General features: G+C 38.9%; 1 protein-coding gene across 1 annotated transcript in view; it reads left to right on the top strand.

The window, feature by feature from the left end:
* Nucleotides 1-24,920, top strand: part of MN1 (MN1 proto-oncogene, transcriptional regulator) — a 42,273-nt gene that overhangs the window by 4,061 nt on the left and 13,292 nt on the right. The window contains exon 3 of the mRNA XM_026071547.1: nucleotides 17,141-17,160. Coding sequence (XP_025927332.1) covers nucleotides 17,141-17,160 — 20 coding nt within the window. The remainder of the gene's footprint in view (nucleotides 1-17,140; nucleotides 17,161-24,920) is intronic.

Below are 24,920 nucleotides of genomic sequence, written 5' to 3'. Positions count from 1 at the left end.
GATGGATGTGGGGTGCAGGGAGAGGAGAGGGGCTCCCTCAGAGCCCTGACGGACAGATGGATGTGGGGTGCAGGGAGAGGAGAGGGGCTCCCATAGAGCCCCCACGGATGGATGGATGTGGGGTGCTGGGAGAGGAGAGGGGCTCCCTCAGAGCCCCAACGGGCAGGGATGGATGWGGGGTGCAGGGAGAGGGGTTCCCGCAGAGCCCTGGCCTGCTGTGCCTCACAGCGTTTTCCCCCAAACTCTTACACAGATATTCCTTAACCTCGAAAGCATAGTAGCATAGTTCCTCTGATTTCAGGTATTTTTCTGTGTATGTTAAAACACTAGTTGTGGTGTGGTATTGAACTAAAAGGTTCTTACCATTTTTTCTTTAATGGAAAGGAAATTTGAAATCAGGTTCTGGGTCTGCCAGTATAAAACTTGCTTAGTTGACAGATGTTTAATTTCAACATTAGTTTTCGGTTTTGATCCTCCTATGTATCCAGAGGGCATCATAATTCTCTAAGCTCAGGAAAAAATATTTTAATAGAAAACACTCTATTATAAAAGCTGTTTAACATAAAGACGATTATAGATTCAGTCGGTTTCCATTTTATCTTATCAAAGCCATATTTTCTAAGCTGCCTGCTTGTGTGTGTGAATATTACAATAGATGCACGTGCATGTACATACTGTATGCATGCACACAGGCAATTTTTTGATGTACTATAGGTACACATGCATATTTTACAGTGTAACTCATTATTTGTGTCTTGGAAAGCTGACATTTTGCTACCGTTAGTGTAGTTCAAAATCATTTTCGTCATGTCTGGTCTTAAAGAGTGGCTTTTTATAGCACTCTGTGTTTAGTAATTTAGCTAAGGAAGGTGTTAGGAAAATCAAAGGGGAGCTAAGGTGGTTTGAAAACTCGGCAATTTCCTACCCCCAGTTCTGGTTGGCTTTCCAGCTTTGGCTTTCTGAAGCGTGAATCCTAGCCCCCACTGTTTGTCTCTTTGTTCATGTTTAATGCCCAGCTCAGGAGACTCTCATTTGAAGCGGGAGTGTTTAGCATGCACAGCAGACTCTAGGAAGCCCATCAGCATTCTCCATGCTTCACCCAGGCAAGGACATAAATTGGTTTGTTTGGGGCCCTTCTTTTCCATTTTTAAATGGAGTTGCACACAGCATCCTTCCTGGCCCCTTCTCTTTTATTGTTTCTTGTACACAACATCTAGATCTGACTGGATCAATAGCTAGTTAGCACAAATCACAGTTCCTGTCAGTTCTACCTTGGCAGACTCGAACACATATACATTCTCTCACAACACGCACACAACACACACCCTCCCTCTGTCATGCATGCTCTCTCTCACTCACACATATGTGCATACAGATAGGAACCACTACACACACTGTGCTCTATTTAAAAACAGATTTTAAAAGATCTATTTCATAGATCTTAATTTCATGGATTAAAAAAAAAATCCCAAACAGTAAATGGTGCATATATTTATTGAAAGTGTAATTTGGCTTAAAATTATGTCTGTTTTGTGTGTGTGTGTGTCATAAGGAACATTGCTTTCTTTAGTGTCTTTAACAGCACTCCTACATTCACTTTGATCACCGCTATTCTTAGTAACATCTAGTGAAATAAGTAATTGCTTTCTGGTCGTGATAACCAAAACGTTGCTTTTAGAATGGTTCATCACTTGGAGGGAAAACCATTTAATCGCTATTCCTATATAAGGATATGTTTTAGTATTTCAGAGGCTTAACATAAAACAGCAAACCAGTTTTTCAACATCGGATAGATGCATTCATTTTGTTTTACACTTCAGTCACTTGAAGGATTTGAAAGGACTGGTTCTTTGGATGAGAAGATCCATATAGACCAGTAGAGAATTTACTTTAACTGTTGTTGGAAGTGATAAAGATACGATAGGTGAGATAAAATAGGCTGCTCTCTTCAATTAGTAGAAATAATTTAACTTTACATTGTCCTGTCCTTGAGTGTTTGAGGCTTTGTTTAAGAAAGGGCTTTATTTAACCCGTGATTGAGATTTTAAACCTTTTTAGTCAACTGGAATTTGTGTATTTATTCCAACAGCTTCCCGCTGAACACATGCAGGATGAATATGCAGGTTTCCAACAGCATTCTTCTAAACGCAAGCAGTTACTAAATGTGCTTGATACTGCACTGGTGAGAGGAGTGTTTACCAGGGCATGCATTTTGTAATACTGTGTAGTATTATTAAGAGTGAAATTCATTCTTAGACCTAACTTCCCTAACCAGCACGTATGCATTGTCAGTGGGCTTTTTAATTATACCTACTGTGATGAAAATGAGAGAATATGTTATGTGATTTACATAATACAAAAGTGTTAGACTTGCCTTGGTTCCTCTTTGGGCTTCGAGAAACGTGGAAGAAAGGCTAAGGGTGATGCATGCAGGCGAAGTTTTAACTCGGAGGAGTGCTGAATTCAGCGTTCCACCTTCCTGATGCTGTTCTGCCTCAGAGGGGAGTCTGTGTGTGAGAGAGAGATTTAAGGCTCCAGTTTTGCTGGGACTCCTGGAGGGGTATTTTTTTGTAATTGACAAGGTCTCTAAAACTCTGGAAGAAGAGTAACTTTTCAAATATTCCCTTAATACCCAGATTACTGCAGGCAACAACTTGTTTGAGTTGTTCTAATGACTGTTCAGATTCCTTCTAATTAATCTCTGTTTTTCTCATAATGGTATTAAAATGATTTGCTTGTAGCTAGCAATCTATATGACTTGTGAGTTTTAAAAGTAAATGACTGCAGACAGCATTAGTTCAGATACCTATGCTATAGGTCTGTGTAATACATGCACACCCACATGATTTGATAATAGCCTTTAGTGAGTTCTGTATACGTATTCACATTTTGTTTCTGAATTTAATATTAATGCTGACTGGTCACCTCTTTCACTGAAATACTAATTTCAGTTCAGAGTGTTTTTGTTATACAGTTTCTTGTACTAACATGTCCTATGTGATGTGGAGGGGGCTTTTCTTCCCCAAAATGCATTCTAGAATTCTGTATTTTCCTCTGCCATGGAGCTAGAGCTAGGAGTGAGATATACTAATGCTGAAGCAACAGCGGTTGTGTTGACGCCCTACCCCATAGCTCTAGGTAATAAAGAATAACTAGATCAAGTTCACTTAAAAACCCAGGACTAGTTTAATGGGTTTTCGCTTTGCCTGGTTTGACTGAACCAGAACAATTTCCCCTTCACTGAAATGTTTATTAGTATTCTCTAGAAACCCAGTAATTAAGTTCTAGTGGGCTTTTGTTTTTAGTTTTTAATTGAAATTTTGAAGGTCCCATACAGCAAATGTCAGGTGAACACATCAGTATGTAAGGTAGAACCATGCAGATGTTGACTGGAAAAAATGTAAATACATGCAGTTGGTGTGTGGCTATTGCACTGGAGTTTGTCCGCATTCAATTGCTAGTCCAATGCAGTATGTTTCAGTTTTCATTTTTGTTAGTATTTCATAATAATCCTGAATCTACCATTCGAATGAGCCATCAGGCCAAAACTCTTGACTAAGTGGTATGTAACATTTGTAAATTACTACCAAATATATTAACAAAGGACAAACTCGGACCAGATGCGGCTATGAGCCCTTGTTTTCTTTCTTTTCCTAGTACATTCTGTTGTATTATTTTAAAATACTGCTAAATTCCTTGAGAGCTTTTACCAAGGGAACAGGTTTGTTTACTGAGACTGCTTGTGAGATCTCTTATGAGGTATTTCAAACACTTAAACATCATCGAAAGCCATATATGATTTGAAATGGATTTACACTGTAGTAAGGATGGTTGGAAATGAGTTCACTGATTAAGCTCAGTGCACTTTGCAGCGATGAATCTGTGATTCCTGATGCTGCTTTGTTTGCTTGAAAGAGCTATTTAAACTTGTACAAAGAATTTTAACAGTTACCAAAAAAAAAAAAAAAATGCTGTTACCTTTGCCAAGAAGTTATGTGATATACTCTGCAGCTATGAAATACACATCTTTAATAAAAGATCTGGATTAGCAGGCAGACTTACGAGGAAAGAATACTCCCACTGCAGATCGTAGGAAAGATTTCAGTATGCATTTAGATTCAGATTTAATATGATCTTTTAAACTCTTCTGATCTGTTAAAAAAAGTATTCTGAGATTGCCCTGACTGACTTAGCGTCACTTGAATAACAGTAGTACTCTATTGTTTACTTTGACCACCTATCATTTTTACGTATCTCCTACTCAAAAATGGTCTTGTTCAGAAATGTTTGCCTTTGTTTTATAAATATTCTCTAGCAATGTATTAGTAGTCCTTTATGGCAAATAGTAGAGGAGGCAAGAAGTACGGTTTTCCATGTCATTTGCTATGGCTGTTATATCATACTAAAATACGTAATGCAGAAAGTGTGTGGATTTAATGGCATTTTAGTAACTACTGTAACCATTCTGCCTTTATCTATCTATCTATCTATCTATCTATCTATTTTTGGTCTTTAGATTTATCTGTTCTGCCCAGTATAGTGGACAGAGTCTAGTTGTATTTGAATTAACGCAGATTCTTTTAACAAAGTCTGCTATTTTATATAGCATGTTTAGTTGTGAGATTACTTGTAACAGGGATGTTTCATACATGCTTAGAATGGGAGAGTGCATGAGAGAGACACTTGGGGTATATATATCTCTAAATTAGAGTGCTGAATCTGTTTCACATCTCTACATATGATATAAAAGGAGATGAATTAAACATATTTATGGGTCAAAGCATAGATTTATTCTGATGTGTGATACATTACACAACGTCTTCTCTTCATTTTTAATGTGCAATACCTGTTTTTCTTAGCAATGATCTAGTTGAATGATCTGCTATAAAACTGTAATTAGTTTTTAGTAAAAAAAGTTATCGCTAGGCATTACCTACAGATACAGTTGTTTGTTATTGCTGTATAGAGCAAAGAATAAGGTATTAAACAAAAGTGTAAACTAAAAATATATAGGCTGCTTTTATTTCTAACAGTTGACTTCCTGCTTCTGTGATGTTCTGGGCCAGTATGAGGTTTTGGTACAGCAGAATGTCTTTATGTGGCCATATAAAATTTTAGTACTAGACGAATTACTGTACATTTTTAGTGTATTTTTTTGTGTGTGTTTGCATGAAATATAAGTGTGAGTACAGTATCCACAGAAAGTGTAAAGCCAGTTCTAAAATGAATCTTCAGGTGGCCTAATACGTATATGTGCATTTTCATACAAAATTTACTCAAATATCATAAAAAGATAAATTATGTGATTCCTAGACCACATTTAGAATATCAGAAGTAACCAGTTAAATTGTGGTTGGTGGGATCATTGCCTATTTTGTTACTAGCGTAAAATATATCATCTTTACCATTTTTCAGGCTGGAGTGCTTTGTATGCATGAGGCATGGATAAACTACGTCAAACTCAGAACACCTATCTATAACGGGCCTCTACTCCAACCGGTAGCAATCATTCTGTCAAATTATTCTGTGTTTTTCATTGAAAAATCTAAGCCCTTGAAAAGAACAAAAAGTTTGCATCTCTAAATATATGTTTATATTTTGAGGGACATTTTTAAGATGTGAGGTTTGTTTATTTTTTGAAATGCAGGATTATTCTTGCTTAATTTATTTGAGGGTCATTTTTAGGAGAGAGCTTTCATTAAGGAAGTATACTTAGAACATGACTTGCATGCAGAGTTCCTCAGCATCAGTTTTTGCGTAAGCGACACAGAGCAGGGTATCTTACGGAAATTAAGTAGGTGAAGCGGTAGAATCTTCCAGGAAATAAAAGGTCCACCCTGACTTCCCTGATCTTGGTTAGATTGTTCAGCTTTTAAAATGTTGCACAGAATTTTCTCTATTCTGTAGCTAGACCCAGTTTGGACATAGGGATAAGATGATTAACTTATGCAAAAATATTGATATTGTTTGTAGCTAGCAGCTTTTCCTTTCCAAACACTTTTTTACTGGTGCAGTTAGAACATTGCTAATTATGAGTGACGTTTTATAATGCAAAGATTTTTTTTTTTTTTGCAAATTTAAATATATTTTTAAGGATTATGTGCCAGTGTTCCAAAGTTGAATACTTTTAAATTTAAAGCAGAGAATTTAACAGCTGGAGGTCTAATCCATTAATTTTAACAAGCTGACTTTCTTAATACTTCAAAGAGAGCATCTCAGATGATATTGCTTTGCCTCTTCCCTTCAATACTTCTCTTCTAGTATTTATGTTCCGCTCATCTTGCAAATGACAAAAGCATACGTATGAGGCGAATGCATTTTCTTTAGTTGGTGTAATCAGTTGTAAGTCTTGATGATCCAGAAATTTACTCCTTAGGTGTTGTACTTCTTGTCTATATATTGATGCAAAAAATATTGTAGTTACTGTTTTTCTAGTAGTTTTCTCCCCCTCATTTGAATAATTGTTCTGTAACGGTACAGGGGTTATCTTAAGAGTATTTGTTTCCCGCAGCCTTGGGTATTGGTCTTGTGCCTTTTCAGGAAAGCTCATTTAAATCTAGAATGCATTCCTTTTGGAAAAAGCAGGTCTAATCCAGTGCCTGCCATTTTTAAGTAAAGTTTTTCAAAGTTTTGTTTTGCATCTGTTAGACAGTAACTGTTTTATTATAAGCATATCTTAATGGTTTCACTCTCCAAGATGCACATACGTATCAGTCATTAGTAGCTCCTGAAAATGAACCATTTCTTGTCTGCATGCTTCACTTTTGCTGAATCCTTAGCTGTGTAATTTTTAAGGTTTTGGTTTTAATTTTAGCAAATCTGTCTGTCTAGTATTTTAACATAAAAATGTAGTGCGTGATATTGCACTGTCTACATTTTTAGTAGATTTTGAGATTTATCTAAAGAAGCCTTTTTGGTTTGGTTAGCAGAAATCTGGTTACATTTAAGTGCTATATGGATTGATTTTTGCATTAAAATAAATACAGTTTATTTGAGATTAAACACAATAACATATGCATGAGCTCTGAAGAGCTATGCTGGGTTCTTTAATGCAGAATGTTGTGTTAGAGATTGCACTACAGCCTTTCTCTAATGACTAGTTTACTTAAACTTTTGAGTATCTATCTTTTTTTCTGTTTGGAGTCTCTAAAAAGCTAGATGAGGAAACAGAGTTGCTATCTTTTTTTTTTTTTTTTTTTTTTTAACTTCTTAGCTTGGATTCTGACTGCTAGGCCTTTAGGACTTGATAGCTATGATCACAGGAAAGCGTTTAATCAGTCAGTAGTTATGAGCCAGTGTTTTTATGTGGTAAAATACATATTTTCAGAGTTAAGTCTGCATTTAATTAATTTTGTGAATTAATATTCACAAAATATAATAAAGAATTTGTATTGCTAATAGAATGATCATCCTGAGGCTGAGGAAGGATAGGTAACTGAAAAAGCAGCCATTTGTAAAGTAAGGAAAATTTTTAGGTATTTTGTACCCTAATTAAGAGTATATTCTTGATTTAAATTGAGAATTTTAATTTGCTGTGTGAAGCAAATACACTAAAACCCCCTGGAAACAGTCATATCCTTCCTTCCTCTTCTTCATTCTCTCCCAAAATGCAGTTTAAAAAGAAGAGAACAACTCATTTTGAAAAAGGTACCTTGAAACCAGTTTGCTAGCAAAATGCAAAATTAATCTATTAACACAGGCAGATGAAAGTTCAACTGCGGTTATTATCAGGTTAGAATTCTAGGGTCTCTTTCCTAAGAAAATCTTTTACTGATTTTTTTTTTTTTTGCATAATCTTCCTGGATAATGACATTTTAAGGCCTTTTGGGCTTGAGTATGAGAAGTCATAAAAAGTATGGAACGACAGTAGTTGAAAGATACCTAAAAATAAAAATAAAAATGTGTTCTAACAACTGGCATGTCCCTGGGGATCCTATGCCATATATTCTCTCCTATTCACTGTTAGAGGTGAAGCTTTTGATTGTCTGTAAGGTTAAAATAGGCGGAGTGAAAGAGTCTATGTGAGTATTCCTGTCTCTTGGCTAGATGGCACAGTTGGTCAAGTCATTACCATTGCACTTATGGATACTTGGGTTTATGTTTGATTTAAATCACAGTGGAGTCTATATTAAGCTCCCACTCTATTATTATTTTTATTATTTAAGATCATATTTATTGCACCATAAATTGATGCGGTGCTTTATGCTGTACTTTAGAAACCTAGGAGACATTCCCACTGCTAAAGATTTACAGTGCGAATGAGATAAAATAGACATGCCTCACGGAAGGTGTTCGGCGGTCCCCGGTGCACCCGCACGCAGCCGCGTGGCGACACAGCCGTGGCTGTGCGCAGGGGTCGCAGCGCTGCTGCTGCCCGGCAGTGCCGAGGCTGGAGCAGGGCTTGGTGAGGGCCTCCGGCTTGGCTGGCACGCGGGGCTCCCGCGCTGGCGGGGCGCGGAGGCTCCGGAGCCGAATCAAGGCGCTTGGGCAGCCCTGCGCCTGGTAGGCTCGCACGCTCAGCATCGCGCTGTGCCGGGGTGGAACCTCTTACCGGGAGTCTCCGTCTGCTGTAATCATCAAATCCACATGAAAACAGCTCACAATAAGGGGGAAGGAAGAGCTGAGAGTATCTTGTCTCACTTGGTAATCTAATTTCTGTTTCAATTACATTTTCTTCTGTTGCGTTTGGTGGGGAGAACTGTAGAGTCATACTGTCCTCCTCAGCGGAGTACTTTCCCTCGACCAAAAAAAAGAAAGAAAACAATTGTGGTAGTTCTGATACAGTGTATGGATGTAATAACCTACGTTAATTTCTCAAATCTGAGCAACAGAAAAATGAAATGCTGTGAGAATAGTTTGATGCAAGGTGGGTTTTCGCCTCCTCTAGAAACCTAAGAATAGAAGAATTGCGGGTGTTTTTTTCCTCTCTCTCTTCCAGGGAAAGGGAAGAGGAATATTCCCCCCGCCCCCTCCCCATACATGCACTTCTATCATTTGAAATATCATGTAAAACAGTAGTAAGGTATCTCATTTCTTATGACTAAAACCTATAGTTGTACTGATGATGTTAGAAATAGTATGTATCTTAGACATGTAAGGCAGCTGTATAACTTTTTACATTAAATGTTATAGGTATTTTTCATCTGGTTTGTTTTGTTAGCTTTTGTTAATTCCAAAATGTTACACTGTATACCTTTTTTTCCCCCAATCTGAAGAGTAACCCAAATTTCAAATCAAATATGATTTTGAAAGCAAGATAATAATAGAAATGTGCCTATTGTTTGTATTCTACAAAAAAGAATTCCACAGTAATCATAATAAAAATTACAATGATCTATGAGACAATGATTCTAAAATACTTTAAAAATAGTAATATCATTTGAAGTGCAGCTGGTATTTTAAGACAGAACAGATTTTATTGTTGCTGGATATAGGGTCAAACATTTGCAACACATACTTGATTAAAAAAAAGCAACAAAAACACAAGTACTTTTTTGAAGATAAAATCAGTTTTGTTTTTTTTTTGATGCTGTAATCCCTTTCTCTACCTCTAAATATAGGCACATGCTGTTCTTTTCATGATGAGAGAAACTGCCAGCATCCCAACTCCTTGTGCTCTCCATACAACTCCTTAGTTTTAGAGGCCGAGGAAAAAAATAAGACTGTTCCAAATACAATTAAAGGCTCATGCTAGCTATTTTGAGATGGGAAAACTACCAAAAATAGAGGAAGAGAGAACAGCAAAACCCTTCTTCATTCTGGATCTTTTTTTTTTCCTAATCATTATTTTCAGTCCGTAGGAAGCTTCATTCTATAAATTTTTAATTCATTGTAGCTGTCTACAAAATGGGTGTAAATTTAGATGGCTCTAAGACTGTGCTGGGAAGCTGAGGCAATGGTCACATGAAAAACTACAGTGATCTCTGCAGTAAGCCTCAGTTCTTCGCTTTATCTTCAGTTTTAAATTCTGTGCATGCAAAATAGTGCTACATATTGTATGATAAAGAGGTATGTCCTGTAGATGAATCACGTTAATTGATTCATTCCTGATTCATTCGTGATTTTACTTTTTTAGCTGAGCTACTTACGAGAAATKAAGAAAATAATTTGCTGCTTGGAGATACACTGCTTCTCAATACTCTGGATTGTAGGGAAGAAGGTTTGTTGTAGTCTGGGCTCAAAATTTTTTTATAAGGGCTCGTGAAAGTATAGCTTGAATTTTCTTGCTGCTGGTATACTGCTATGAATATTGTTTTTATGGGCTGACAAACATTGCTTTAAAAATGTGTTTTTTGAGAGAAAGCAATTAAGTTTTAGTCCAAATAATTATCCAAAGCCACTTGTATTTTGAGTTATTTCTTAAACCAATTTATACAAATGATTCTGAAATAGTTCAGTCACAGAAAAGAATAGATTTAAAATCTTTTCCTTGAATCAGACAGGTATGAACTCCAGGAGCTGGAAAATCATACAGTTGGAGAGATTGTGGTACAATTATGTTTTTATGTCTACCTATTAAGCATAATGAAGGGTTGGTTGCTTGCCTTAAATTTGGAAAGAGCTTAATGTAAAGCTTAAAACAGAAGTAGTTTCCTGTAATTACTGCTTTGCAGTGAGGAGTACAGCTAGGTAAAGGGAATAAAAACTATACACTGTCCAGTTGTATCACCATAACTGCTGCACTTTGTACTTCTGTTTTCAGAGATTAATTATGTTACACTAATTGTCAGAAAAAAGTTTTAAAAAGCCAACATAGAAAAAAAAGCGAAGAGATGAAGAATGTCAAATGAACAAGACGTAGAAAATATGCAGCTTTAACTTATTTTGTGAGTCCTAATACATTATTTTGAGGATCTATTTTTTTTTTTGATAAATACAACACCAGTATACTGTTTTGTTTTTGTTTTTGCTAGAGTTTGGGATACTTAATGATAAAACTTAGAATTTTAAAAATTTTGAATTTCATGTTGGCCTCTAATTCTATTGGATTGGGCAAACCTAGTAAAACATGGTGCAACGAATTCTGAATCTGCTTTTGCTTTTCCTTGGAGTTTATTCTTATTGCCTTATGTAAATATATAAGGCAGCCTTGATCATGGTGTCAACTGTTTAAAATTATTGTTTAGATTATATTCAGTTTCAAATTGTAGGAAACTGTAATGAGAAATGAGCGTTTGTTTATAATGATAAAAATAGTTTTTCATATCCTAAATTTTGTTTTTCTCATTGTATGTGATAGTAACTATTATAGCTCAGAATATTCCTGTGCAATTTTTCAAAGTGGTAATGCCGCACCATTACCATATACTATTTGTATATGTCTGTGACTCCGTCTGGAGGAGGAAGAAGGGAAAAAAGGCCCAACCTTTTCTCTTCCCTCAGGAAAAAAAAAAAACCCAAAACACATTCTTTTTTCCTCTCTCCCTCAAAAATTTGGCTGAACATCTTTAAGATAGAGGTATATTTTTTCCTTTCCTTTTCCTACCATCTTTTAAGATGTATTGTACTTGGCTATTTCCTCCATTCTGTGGAGCTTCTCTTGGAATCTGTTTTAAGGAGTTATATTTTAAATGTTTTTGAAGACTGCTCCTGCTTTCCGCAGTGGTCTGGCCCAAATAGTAATGTGAGAAGTTCCCATTACTGAGCTGTAAAAGAATACTGTAAATGGGTTATGCAGAAAAAGCCATTTAGATAAAAATGCAATTTTCCCTTCTACATACACTGCTAAGAATTAATAGCACATTCTTTCTAAATGGGTACTTCTATGTTATATTTTCACCCTAATGAAATTCTTTCCAAAACAGGAGTGTTTCATTTAAAATTTTAGAGGAAAATTGATCTGTCTTTATACTCAGTGATCCTCCCCACCCCCACCCTTAGTTAAATCTTGCTGAAAAGACTATTGTAGACTGTCTTGGTACTTTCTGGAAAATATATGTGAGGTTCAAAGGTGTGTGTTTCAAACAATATCACCATTTGACTCTCCTTTCCTTCCACGGGGTGTAAGTTATTGGGCATTTCTTATCCATACGATTTCACATCTGATTTGTGCTTTTTGACTGAATGATCCATATGTCAATTGTGCTCGTACTGGCTCTGTTAGAGTGCTCAGCCTGTGGCCACAAAGCAATGAAGACATTAATATGTCACTTACCAAGTCATTTTTGCAAGAAATACTACAAAAGAGAGAACTGCCAAAACCAAAGGTTAGATGGCTTCTTCGTGGCCTCTACCTTTTTCACCCCCGATGAGAGTTCTGGGAAATAATCTGTCATTGAATAAACCTAAAGCAGAGATGGTGCGCTTGAATGCATTGTTATCCGATAGCACAACTTAACATTTTGCAAAAACACAACAGTTTATCTGAAGTATCTTTCAGATTATTTTGAATAAACACCTTTTCTCTAGAAAGTAAATAAATGCCTATTTAAAAAAAGAAGGAAGGAATACTGTATGATAGTAGTGAAACTGAGGAGGAAATGGTCCTTGAAAGGCTCGATCTGCCAGAGGATGCTTCTGAGGAGCTGCTGTGGCACTGCTGGGCTGCTCGGTTGCCGCTCTTGGTTGCTGTTGCTGCGGCCCAGGCCAGCGTTGCCCGCGAAGGACATTGCCGCGGCCCTTGGGCCGAGTCAGCCAGAGCAGCACGCCCCATGCTGCCTTGTGAGGCATGGATGAGAGCTGTAAATTTGAGTAGGAATTAGTCTCAGTGGGACACAGTACTTAGGAATTTTACACAGTCCGAAGGTATACACTCGTAGCTAATTTTGGGTGACAGTAATTTCTTTCCCTCTGCAGTGTTAGTATTTTCTTGCTGTTTTCTTTTTAGAGCAATTATATCACAAACAGGCCCCAATGTGCTGCTGTCATTGACTCTGGCTTCATGCAGTCATGGGTCATTAGCTTGTACATGTGAAAGCCAAGGTATTTTTTTCTTCCTTCTGACAGTTTTTCCTTGGATTAGAAGGAACAGCTCTCTGATATGAGTGAGTAATGGTGATTCTTCCATTGATACCGGTATTCATAAGACAAGCAAGCACATTTTGGGTATAATAGTATTTCCAGCAAGCGTGCAATGGCATAAACAACCAGTCTAAGGCAACAGAAAATCAAAGCATATATTCATGCTTTTTAACAGTTTCCTTTTTAATAAAAAGGTTTTAATGTAACAGTGAGAACAAAACTATACTGTTGGAATAGGACTAGTGGAAAGACTCCTGCTTTAAGCAGCTGTTCACTGCTGAGTTGCAGTGGGAAAATGCTTTTATTAAATAAATTGTTTGGTGTCTTCTCAGTATTGGTAAAATAGTACCCATGTATAAACTGTACTCTTAATGATTAAGAAATGAACAGGAGCTGAGGGACCTCCAAGCCTCCACTTTCTCTCAAAATAAAAACCCACTTTGGCAGTATCACTGAGCAGCCTCTTGCATAGCTTCTGTGAGAAACTTGTCTTCGAGAGACTCTCTTCTTTGCTTGGGATATCCTCCAAAACATGAAATACAGGAAAAACACAAGGCCTTATGTTATCAAAGCAGTTCTGATGCTTACAAAACCACTATGGAACTTGTGTCCGTAATACTGTTTGAAAATGTATATTTTGGACATCTTAGTTAAACCCAAATTCTAGTCGGCATATTGCAGGCACCCTGTCATTGGGGTTTTAATGACTTCTTTGCCCAACTTTGCTTCCCGGCTTGTGTTCAAAAGCTCTGCTCATACTTAACTGCAGTCAGTGAAAATATAGCTCTTGACTTTAAATGTTATGTGAACGCAGTCAAATAAAGGATGAAACAGTGTTTTTGTTAGTCCACATTTGTTAGTTTGTTTAGAAAATTGGGGAGGAACTGCAAAGTAAACAATCTTGAAAATAATCTTAAGCATTTGTCACCTGGTTAAGTTTAGAGTCCAAATAGTCAAAATATGCCTGATCACCAGCTATGTGCATTTCACAGACAAAAGAATAGAAATACTCACTTTTGGTGCAGAGGCAGCTAATATTTTGACAAACTTTTCTATTTTTTCTTTTTGGAAGGACAGCAGAGCTTTATTCAAAACTATGTCTTTTTCAAACCCTCTAGGAAGCAAATTTGTTTATGCTACAGGGCGAAAAAAGTCCTCACTCCATTTCCTAACAGTCTTGTCATTGCAACTTGCTTTTTGCCACCTGAAGAAGTTTGTAACACTGTGGGTTTGCCTTTCTGACTGTTTCGTGCATATTATTTGCAAAGAAATAAACTGTGTCAATATCTTTTCCCCCCACTGATTTGCAAATTACTGAGAACTGGATCACAGAATTCTTGAATTCATTATTCAAAATATATTCTCAAGCTTCTTCAGCAAATAGTTATCACTTCGTTTACTCTGAATCGGAAGCATTTGTGACTTTCAGTTTATGCTGATACGTTACTTAAGTCACTTCGAATTGTTTTGCTTCCTTTCTGACTCCTAAAACTGTGCTGGTTGCAAACTCTATTTTTGAAAGGGGTATTTATAGTCAGTGAGGCTTCTGTGACTACTTACAGCAGTCTTCCAATAGTCTTCCAATCAAAAAACAGAAAAATGCTATAGTCCTTATTATATGGGTTACATAATTGCTATATATTCAGTCAAAAAAAAACCCTTTTGTGATTCACTTTTTTGTGAATCACAGAAGTAGTTCAGTGCAGACTGCAAATCATGAGTTTTACAGCCAAATATGCAATTTCCTGGATGCAAATGTTGAGAATTTAAATATTTCAGTGTAGTTATTTGCAACTTGCAAGTTTTATATTAATAGAATATTGTTTCTTGAGGTTTTGTATAGAATAAAATTTAAAAAGCTCACAAAAATTATTGCTCAAAGTAATTCTCGAAAGCAAATATTTCTGAATAGTTATAGTCTGCTTTCTCATTTCTCGTACTTGAAAATGTTGGTATAGTGTACAGTGTTACACCAAGTATTATTTTTTATTACCCAGAAGTGCTCTGGAATCCTGATGGCTTTGGAGCCCTAATTTCCTACAGGGCAAAACCACGTGCAAATACCGAGATCTTGGCTATCTGACATTTGGTAAACATCCGTGTGCAGCACTAACTCTCCCCCTGCTCTTCAGGTGAAAAAAAATTACTACTATGCCAGAGTCTCTAGGTCTTGTGGAGCCATTTTATTAGGAAATTTAGAACTTAGTGTCTTACAAGGGAAACAAAATAGAATGTAACTAGTCAAACTGTGGGCTGCTGTCAGACTTCTACATTGGCCAGTTTTGGGTCCCAGGACAAAAGTGCCTGTAATTGGAAGCGGTTGTTACCCTTGTGTGAATGGTTAACTGTGCAAAGAATGCTGCTCGGTTCCAATGTAGGTATGAATTTCTCATGCATCACTTTTTTTTTTCCTGTTGGTGTTAATTGTACCTGGCAGGCGTGTTGCATACTAAGTTGTGCATTTAAGCATAGGTTGTTACAGTAAAAATCTTGATGGCCATTGTTTCTATTAAAAACAAAACAAAACAAAACTTCTCATCTTCAAAGCCACTGCTGTTACGATAATTTTCTCTTTGAACATGTCAGGATTCTGTCTTTGATTATACACTGGATTGTCTCTTGTCCTTAAAGCATAATGATTTTTTGGGGTAGACAGATACATTTTTCAGTTCGTCACATTTCCTCCTCCAGCCCAGGAATTCTTAAAAATGAGACTATGTTGAAAATAGGTATTTAAGAATATAAATATGCAAGAAAATAACTGGTTTCAATTTAAAAAATTTCTGAAAATTTTTTAAATCAATGTGAAATAGTTTCCTTTTACAATTTGAACTTATACTTTTAAAATTTCAAACTTTTTTTCTTTTCCCCCCCCTCTTCTTTTTGCTTTTGATTGTGTAGAAATAATTATGTCAAAGATTTCCTTCCACCTTTTCATTTGCTGTTTTGGCAACCTACCCCTCACAAAAAGAGTAAATCTCTGCAATTCTGCCACCACTTTATTCAGCGTTGAGAAGTTTTGGAAGATAAGAAAAGGAAAAAGCAGGAGTAGAATTCTGTTACAGAGAGGAAAACTAAATTTTTCCATTTTGCATACTATTAGTCTCTAAAGTTGGGAAAGCTTTAGAAAGCAATGTGGGGAAAAAATGTGGGAAGAGAAAGAAAAAAGATTAAAAATCCATTAATAATCATTTTTATGCTCACTGAGAGAAAGGAAAAGAGGGAAGAGTGAACTCTCATGGCCAGCTTTAAAAAAAACTGTGAAAAATCAAATTTGTTTGAAAAAAACAGTAGGTCGATACTATTTTAATAACGCTGTTCTCTCAGCTGGCTCTGCTGTTTAGCATCAATGGTCTTTGCCATCTGCTGGGTCGGGAGCCGCTCTTGGGGGGCGATGGAGGCACGGCTCCAGCTGCTGCGAGCTCCAGCGAGTTTGGGGCTGGCTGGTTGGTTTTGGAGGCGGCTGTCTGACCTCGGGGACGGAGCACCGCGCTGCTCGGCCTCCTGGCCCCGCTCGCGAGGAGGGCAGGGTCGCACCCCGCCGTGGCCAGCGGTCACCCGCATTGCTCCCGTYGCAACCCGTTCTGGGTTTACATGAAACGTGCCAGTGGCCTGCCCAGCTCCCGGTGGACGGGGTCACCTCGCGGCGCTGCTGCTGCGGCCGGTGCTGAGCAGCGCCGTCGCTGGCAGTCCCGGTCGGGCGGCCGCGGACTGCATGGGCCCAGAGCCGGAGCTCCTCCTGCGCGGCCGCCGGCCCTTCCTCGTGCCGGGCTGAGACGCGGCCCTGAGCACGGGACTGGGGTGCGGAAACGTGCCAGCTTTGTGGCTGTTCACGGTCGAAGGCTTGAAAGGCAGTGTTCTGCCCTGGTGTGATATTCTTATTGAAATCAAAGGGGAGGGGGCCCTCGGAAACCGCCAGAGAGTTCCTTGAAGGGTGCTCCCAAGCTTCCCGGCACAAAATGAGAGCTGTCAGGCAAGAGCTGGGGTTTGGCCTGTCAGCCTTGTGCAGATGCTGTTGTCGAGGTCCATGTGTGTGCGCCATCTCTTTCATCCCTGAGTGATTCTGGTGCCACCAGGGTAGTGGGAAGTAGCAGAGAAAACTGGAAGAAAATGGGGGTAGTAGAGCTGCATCAGGCACTGAACAGATTTATCCCTTGGGAAATGGATAGTCTATAAAAACTCAAGAGATCCAAACCCCAGGTGATACCTGCAGGCCCATATCTGCTAATGATTATGTCTGTGCACACTTACAGTAGGTCACTATAAAAATACATTGCTTAATGTATAGGTTCCTTCAGCGGGCTGAATACAAATAAATCAAAAGATAACCTCTAAATTAAGGTTTGCCTGTTTGATTTCATTTGATTAAATTCTTTGCCATAGAGTTTGTAAATCCTAGTAACGTTTTTGAACAGGCACTTTGTTCCCTTGTGTTTTGTAAGAAAAAAGCTAAAAAGGACCCACTGTATCTTTAAACTTGTGGATCCTCAAAACCTTCCTAGGAAGGAGAAGGGGGAAGGGACCCTTTCAGGGTTAATTAAACAGCGATGTCTTGTTGTAGACTTCAGGGCTTTACTGATAAACGCCAGCCCCTCACCCATGTCTGGTGGTGGCTGTTATTATTTAATCATGGCTATTAAAAGAAATCTGAGAAATCTTTCCTTTCTCCTCCTCCTGTCTTCCATTTATCTGTCCTCCCAACCTGTTTGTTTGTGTATGGTTAAGTTTTCTATGCCAGTGAGAAGCAGAGTGGAAATGTCAGGGGTCAGACTGCAGGCAGGCAGGGGAGCAGTCAGCCCAGCTTCAGCTGCAGTCTTTGACTTTCTGAGAAATCTGAGATGCGTTCCAGGAAAGATTAACTCTTTCCAGCATAGCTGCCTTTCTACTGAAGAAGACCTGAAGAATCTGAGTTGTAGCCATCTCCCGAGTCTTGATGGCTATGTTCAGGACTTGGGTTTGGTCTGTGCCATGCATATATCCTCGTAGCCTCCCTGGTGCTGGGTGCTTTTGCTTTCATTTACCCTCGTACTTAAGACCAGAGGGCCTAAAATTTTATCTGTCTTGGCAGCTGTGCATCTGGAAGATGAGGCTGCATGAATCTAAACCTCTGAGAGGGAAAGAATATAGAATAATTTGTTGTGATGCTATTATGGATGCCTGTATTTCTCTGCTCATTTTCTGATAAACAAAGCATTCATCCATGAAGGGCATAATGATACTGTTTGAAGACACTTTTAAGTAGAGGCATGACTTGGAGTTTACCACTTAAAAGATGTCTAAAGAGCAGTCTAAACTGTTCTTGAAGCTCTTGACTTAAGAATAAGTGGTTTTGATGTTGGGCCTGTTCAGTTAGTATCTTGCTGATAAACATGCAAGATGCATGTAGTGCAATGGTTTAAATGTGCAAAAGCCCTAGCTGATGGCCAAGGCGTGGCCTGTTGGAGTTCTGTGAGAGTTTTGGTTGTATGGGTCATGCTGTACTACCCACATCTCATCCCATGTGTGAGAATGAGATGTATGAGTCAGCTCTGGTGTGGAGGTTGGTTTGTTTGCCTGGTGGCTTCTCTGCAGTTGTATCACTGGAAGGAACTGGGCTGCTTAAGATCTGAGTTGTGCCTAGTTTGCTAGAGCAACGTAAGTGCAAACAGTGCCCTACTTGAGACACAAGGGTGATGAGTGCAAGGTAGTGCTTATGCTGTTACTTGGTAGCTTCTTCATATTTGCCTTTGTTTATGTAGGGATGTATTTATTTGGAACTTGCATATATTGAACTAATAGACCCTTCTACGAGGCACCGTGTGGGAGGGTGTGAAGTGACTCAAATGCAGGGTGTTCTGACTGGTGAGGGTCAGAGTTACATTTGGGAACAGAGTCCTTTCACAAAGCGCGTGGATGGGGCTCTTGGCCTAGCTGATTTGTTACTGATTTTATGAAGACGTCCCTAAGCCTTTAACTTCTTGCACATATGGCCTGAGTGCAAGTATGGGAAGTTTATTTAGCTGTTGTCTAATTAGGCCACACCCACAAAATTCTTCTATGCTACATAACTACTTTTTATAGTGGTGATGAATATGCCAAAGCAATGTTCTCTGTTTTAACTTCTGCAAGTTAATTAATGGTATCATTCGTGTCCAAAAGAATGAGGCCATTTGTGCTAACATTCATCTCTGAATGGCTCCCTGCCACGTCTAGAGCATGTCAGGACTGCAGAGATGTATATGTTGTCTCCATCACCGCTTGCGTTGTAGCTCTGCAAGGCCTCAGCTCAGTGAGGAATGGTGAAGTAATCTCTGCTCTCTCTATGCATACTCACAGAGGAGCATTTTGTGCTCCTGTCACTTAATGCTGTTTACATGCAGTATTTGCTTTAAAATTGTCTTCCTCCACCACTCCCCTGTTAGCTTAGTTAATGAAAAATAGTGGGACATTAGATCCCAACTCAGCCTTTGTGAGAGATGTTAAAGTGAATTTCAGGGTTCATGTATACAAATCTGCACATAAACTGGACAATTCTGCATCTTAGTGCCTTACTTGGTAGGTTGTGTGTAAATAAATGTGTGTCATCTAGAAACTAGCTCCTGTTTTCATCTTTGTGCTGAATGTTTGTAAGCACTGCTAAGGTAAGACCAAAATCAATCCAAATCTGAGATCAGATTAATAGCAGTCTTAATTAGAGAGCTGCAGTTGCATATGGGAGAGAAATGAACTATAATTTCTCACCTACTACTCCTCCTCACAGTGAGATTTCTAGAAACACATCGTGGTTCGATGTATCAGCACTACTGTGTTTCAGTGCTGCTTAGTCCTGTATCTTCTCCCAGGTGCTCCTTGATACTTCTGGGATTCTCATCCCTGATTACTATAAAGTAGAGCCTACACAACTGCTAGCATGAAGTGGCAAGTTAATTGTCTGTCATTACTTCATTTTCCAGTGATACTGAAATTGTTGTGGGTCATAAATCATAAGAGTATATGGCTAGAAAGTGAATATGGGCCCATATTTTAGCTTTAGGTTTGAAAATGAGACTGTCCAGACTGCATTTTACTGGCCCATTTTGCTGATTTACTGGCCTTTGAAATTCAGAGTTAATTTTTAGTTGAAGCAGTGAAAGTTTGTCTATCCATGACTTTCTTGCTTGAACAGCTGTTTGCTCCTGATTCGTTGCTATTCTGAGAATTTCATGAAGATTCTCCACAGTGATATGACAATTGGAAGAAAAAGATGAGCTTATATTTTTCTTATCCTAACAATGACACTTACAGGCTTACCTAACAAAGCCAGGTGTTTTTTTTTTTTAAGGTGAATTTCCCTAACTGCTATTCCTCCTTCACATGGTTGTATATTTCCTTTGGAGGATTTTTTGGTTTTCCTTCAAATAGATTTAATTTAAAAACATTCTGTGCAAACAAAAACCCTAGTCCTCCATCAGATTTATGACCTCCAGCTGACTCATCAAACCTTTCTTCTACTGCTTTATGGGATGTTTCTGAATGGGCTGATCCATTATTTGGTAACAATGTTTCCATCTCTCTTTGCCGCCAAAATCAAATACAGGGTATAGTAAAATTTGGGATTTTTCTGTAGCAGAAAAGGCCTGGCAAAAACTGACCCAGAAAATGCCTTTTGGGTCTACAGCATCAGATCTCAATTTGATTTGCAAACACATAAATGTTTTCCAGCACAGATTTTGACCCTTCTTTAGCAAACTTCAGCTTCTTGACAAGTCTGCTTTTTTTAAAAAAGTTATTTTTCTTAGACTCTTTAGAGATTGTCCATGAGCTACCAGGAATTTGGAAATCATGTTCTGAAAACCATTAGTTTTGGACAGTCACGTCCATGCATTTTGTGTTCATCGGCACAGAATGGACTGAGGAGCGTCTGATGCTAAAACGCATCTCTGCAGATTCTTTGGGAGACACTCGGGCTTTTTTCTTAGGTCTCTGGTCTAGTTTTTTCCTTCCTCTATTGAATAGTGAAATGGATTGAACTCCTTTTGATTTTAGGGAGACTGTTTGCTAAGGTCATCACATATAAGCCAATCCTTCTGAGAAAACAAATTACAGTTGGAGGTATACTAAAGAGAAATGGGATGTATTTCAATATAATGCTATAAACAGATGAGATATAGCTAATGCTAAAGAACCTGGATGCTGTTTCGTCCAGCTTACTGTAAGCCTTTTGTGAACTAAAGTTGTATTTTCACAAATATCCTTGAACTTGCGTGGTTTACCCCAGAGCATTAATGTACATTATCACCATTTCTTGGTGTGCAAGAGCCTCAGATGTGTGAGGCCCCTGGGAGTGATTGACTTTGCCTGTGGCAGTTTTGTATTATGGTCTCTCGTAATTGTGAATTATAGATATGGCAGAGGCACCTACAGGAGCTGCAGGCAGAATTGGGGAGAAGATGGGAAGGACTGAAAGATGAACTTCTTTTAGTAGGTGGAAGACTGGAGATCCCCCTGCCCTGGTAGTCAAGCTGGATGTAGATCTGGCTTTGGGATGCGAGGATGCTGCTCCTCTGAATTCTTTGGGAAAGAGGTGGCTAAATACATAAAAGGTTTCAGGCAACTGTGTCAAAGCCTTCTCCTCGCAAGAGACTGATAATATTTGAGAGACAAATTCATTCTTAACACTGGGCTAACAAGTGCTCATTTAATTTTCATCCTGAAACTAAGCTACTACAAACAAAGTTCTTTGAAGGGAATCTTTTCCTTTCATTCTGTTTTCACTTCATTTAAGGAAAATAGAGATTTCCATGTATAATATACAGGGCTTAAATATCCTGCTTAGTGTTGTCATTTCTATTTTTTCCCCAGCAATTATGTAGAAGCTGTTGCACAAATCTGATGAGAGAAAGCTGGAATTTACATGTTTCTTCCTCTGTTTCGCTCTGTGCATAATCACTGTCTATTCATTGCCTTTACAAACTCCATTAATACACCCACTTTTCTTGCCAGTGTGAGTGGGCATTTTAATGCTATTTTTGGAGGCTTATTCTGTGTATTGAAACCCACATTAGGCTGAAGGTAATATTAGTACTTTTGACCTGTGTGTCCTCAAAAAGAAATGAGCTGCAGCAAGGCTTACTAAAATGATACAACTGGTTATAGAATGAATTTGACCRTTAAAGTAAATATTGCTCTTTCAGTTACCATCCTCTGGCTAAGATTCAGGTTAGCGGTGATGGTGTAGCCGGCAGAGCAAAGCTCGGGCCAACCTCAGAGCCATTTTTCATTATTTAACGTGCATTAAAAAGTGACTTCATAATGGCAAAAACAGCTCGTGCATCGATTAAAACTGATTTCAGGCCATAGCCCAGGACACCACCTTAAGACGGTTTAAAGCTCTTCTGTGACTGACAGTGAGCTCTCAGGAGCACTGGCTAGCGGTGGCCAGTTGGTAGGTGCCTCCCGGAGAGGGCAGGTCTGTGAGGTAATCCAGTGCACAGAAATTGCAGGCATTAGTCACCATTAATTGACTTAGTTCATTGTTAAATGTCAAGGTGGCAATTTAATGCAGAATGTTTAAGCAGAGTTTCTTTCAGTTTTGGCCTGTCCTAAAGTAATACTAAACAATGCCCAGGAATTGGTTTTCGTTAAATGAACTCACATTTAACAATTCCATGTGACTTCTGTGGAGTCAAAAAATTCCACTTTGAATTTTATGAAAAACCTTTGATTTGCTCATGCATTCTGGATGTCAAGAGTTGGATTTCACATGGTCTAGAGTTGTTCATAAAGCTGCCATGTGATAATTTGCATGCGTATGAAACAAGTTTGAAACTATTGGGTACAAAAAAATCAACATTTCCTTACTCATCATGGATGCGTGGGTTGCTATCGTTGGTGAAGATAGGCTCAAAGCATTTCGTTAGTGCAAGTGAGTGAAGTACGCCAACAGTAGAGAAAACATGAGATCAGTCAGCCAATATTCACTCCTACTGTGGAGTTCTCCTTTTCATGTTATGTGCTGAATGCAGAGACAGAGAGATGGCTGAAAAAACTGCAGTCCTTTGGAAAGAAGATTAGGAGAAGCTGTTTGTAACCTTTTTTCCTAATGCTAGGTCAGAATGCAAATTCGATAGAGCTGAGGATGAGGGAGGGGGTTAAGCAATGAACTCCTTTCCAAGACGAGCAAAAGTGCTAGGCTTGATTGCCTTCTCTGAGACCTGCCACCGAGACACACGTACGGGTTTCTGTTTTGTTGCTGATCCTGTGCACTCTTTGCACCCGTGTGGAGCAGTGTCCTGGAGAGTCACTGGACAACGAGGAAGCCAGAACTTTATGTGAAAGACTGCTTGCCAAAACTGGTTGAGAATGCACCAGCACCTATTGGGTATTTACCTGGATGAGCTGTACAGCTCATCAGTGTCTGTCTCTTTTGAATAGCAGTCTTTCTTGATTGGCAAGTATTTTATTGGTTTAGAGAACAGAATCTGTTTTCTTACAAGTACGGTGTTTGTGAAGTGTTTTATGCATACTTCCTCAAATCTAGTCGTGGAGAAAGTCTCTGATGGCCTGGTGAATTGGTGGGGAAGGGAGAACAACAGGATGACTTTCAGTTTTGTCATGAATTGAGGCCCTGGAAAATAATTCAGAGCTCCCAGTGGATTTTACTGGCTTCCGACTGGTATCATATAAGTGTCAGGAGAGTTGAATCCGCTGTAATGGGTCATGTTGTAATTCCTAGACTGCCTTTTGTTTTCTTTTGGAACTGTCCAAAAATGATTTGAATGTTGATGGCAGTTGGTTTGGTTTGTTGTTTTAAGCAAGTTTTCCTCACGTGGGTGCGGAAGCCGATTCTAACTGTGCACAGGACTTGCGTGGGGACGGTGCTGGTGGCGGTGCTGGGAGCGCAGACCGCGTGTTCGGAAGCCGTGTGGTTGGAGTAGTTCAGATCACAGGTGAAAGCCTGGCTGTCAGGAGTTCAGCTTTCACTGACTGTTGCGCATTAGCCATGATTTGCCTGCTCAGGGGAAGGCAGCACTAGGCCAGCAGAAAGCAGTACCCAGCACTGTAGTTTGTGATGGGATCTGGTTTGCAAGAGGTCTTTTATTATGTGAGAACTAAAATCCCCTAAATCAACCTCTTTAAAAGGGGGCAGACAGAACTTCACTGTGTGGTTTGCATATTTTGCAGTAAACCAGTTAATGTGTTAAATTGAAAAGAGGAACTGGAAGTAGCCAAAAGAGGGAAGGATATCAGTTAAAAACAGTTCATTGCCTCCTTTTCCCTTACTCCCTCCCATATCCATCTAACAGGGAAAAGAAGCTGGTCTTACCCCAAGGTACATAGTGATTTTTCTACAGAACTTCAGGTTTCTCCAGTCTGACACAGGGCTTATGCTTCCTCTCAGTTGTATAGTTGGAAAGAAGTAATTTAATAATAGCTTCCAGAGAAATAAATAGGTGTAGACAGTTTCATGCTTTCCTGTGAAACCATGTTCCTCTTCTACTGGCAAGTGGGAAGCAAAATGGGGAATTCTGTGTTTCCCCCCTTTCTCTTACCCTTCTCCCACCTTGATGGAAAGAATACATTTTTTAAAATTGCAATGTCTTTTTCCTCATCCATACATCCTTCATTCTGCATCTTCAAGGTCATGCTATGTGTAAGCTTATTGCTGCCTTTTCCACTGTTTGGATTAGTAATTTTCCTGCTTAATGGTATTTTCACCAGTTACTTCAGACACTGCCATGTGGTTAGCAGTCTGAGTTTGTGTTCAAGCAGTATCCACCCCAGGTCTGCACTGGAGCCTTGGAGTAGGAAACTGCGTTCTGACCGCAACCCCCCAGCCCTCAGTGAGAGGATCAGCAACGTCCCCTTAATGCTGCCGTTGACTTGGGGTGCCGCCCTGTTGTGCTGCACTCGTCCTTCCATTGCTCCTGGTGAAAATATGAGCATGAAAGGAGGTCAAGGGAGGAAAAAAGAAAAAAATATATTCACAGCAAGCGTTCTGT

The sequence above is a fragment of the Apteryx rowi genome, unplaced genomic scaffold (genome assembly GCF_003343035.1).
Source record: "Apteryx rowi isolate R43461 unplaced genomic scaffold, aptRow1 scaffold_328, whole genome shotgun sequence".
Taxonomy (NCBI): Eukaryota; Metazoa; Chordata; class Aves; order Apterygiformes; family Apterygidae; genus Apteryx; species Apteryx rowi.
This window is presented reverse-complemented; position numbering and strand designations above follow the sequence as displayed.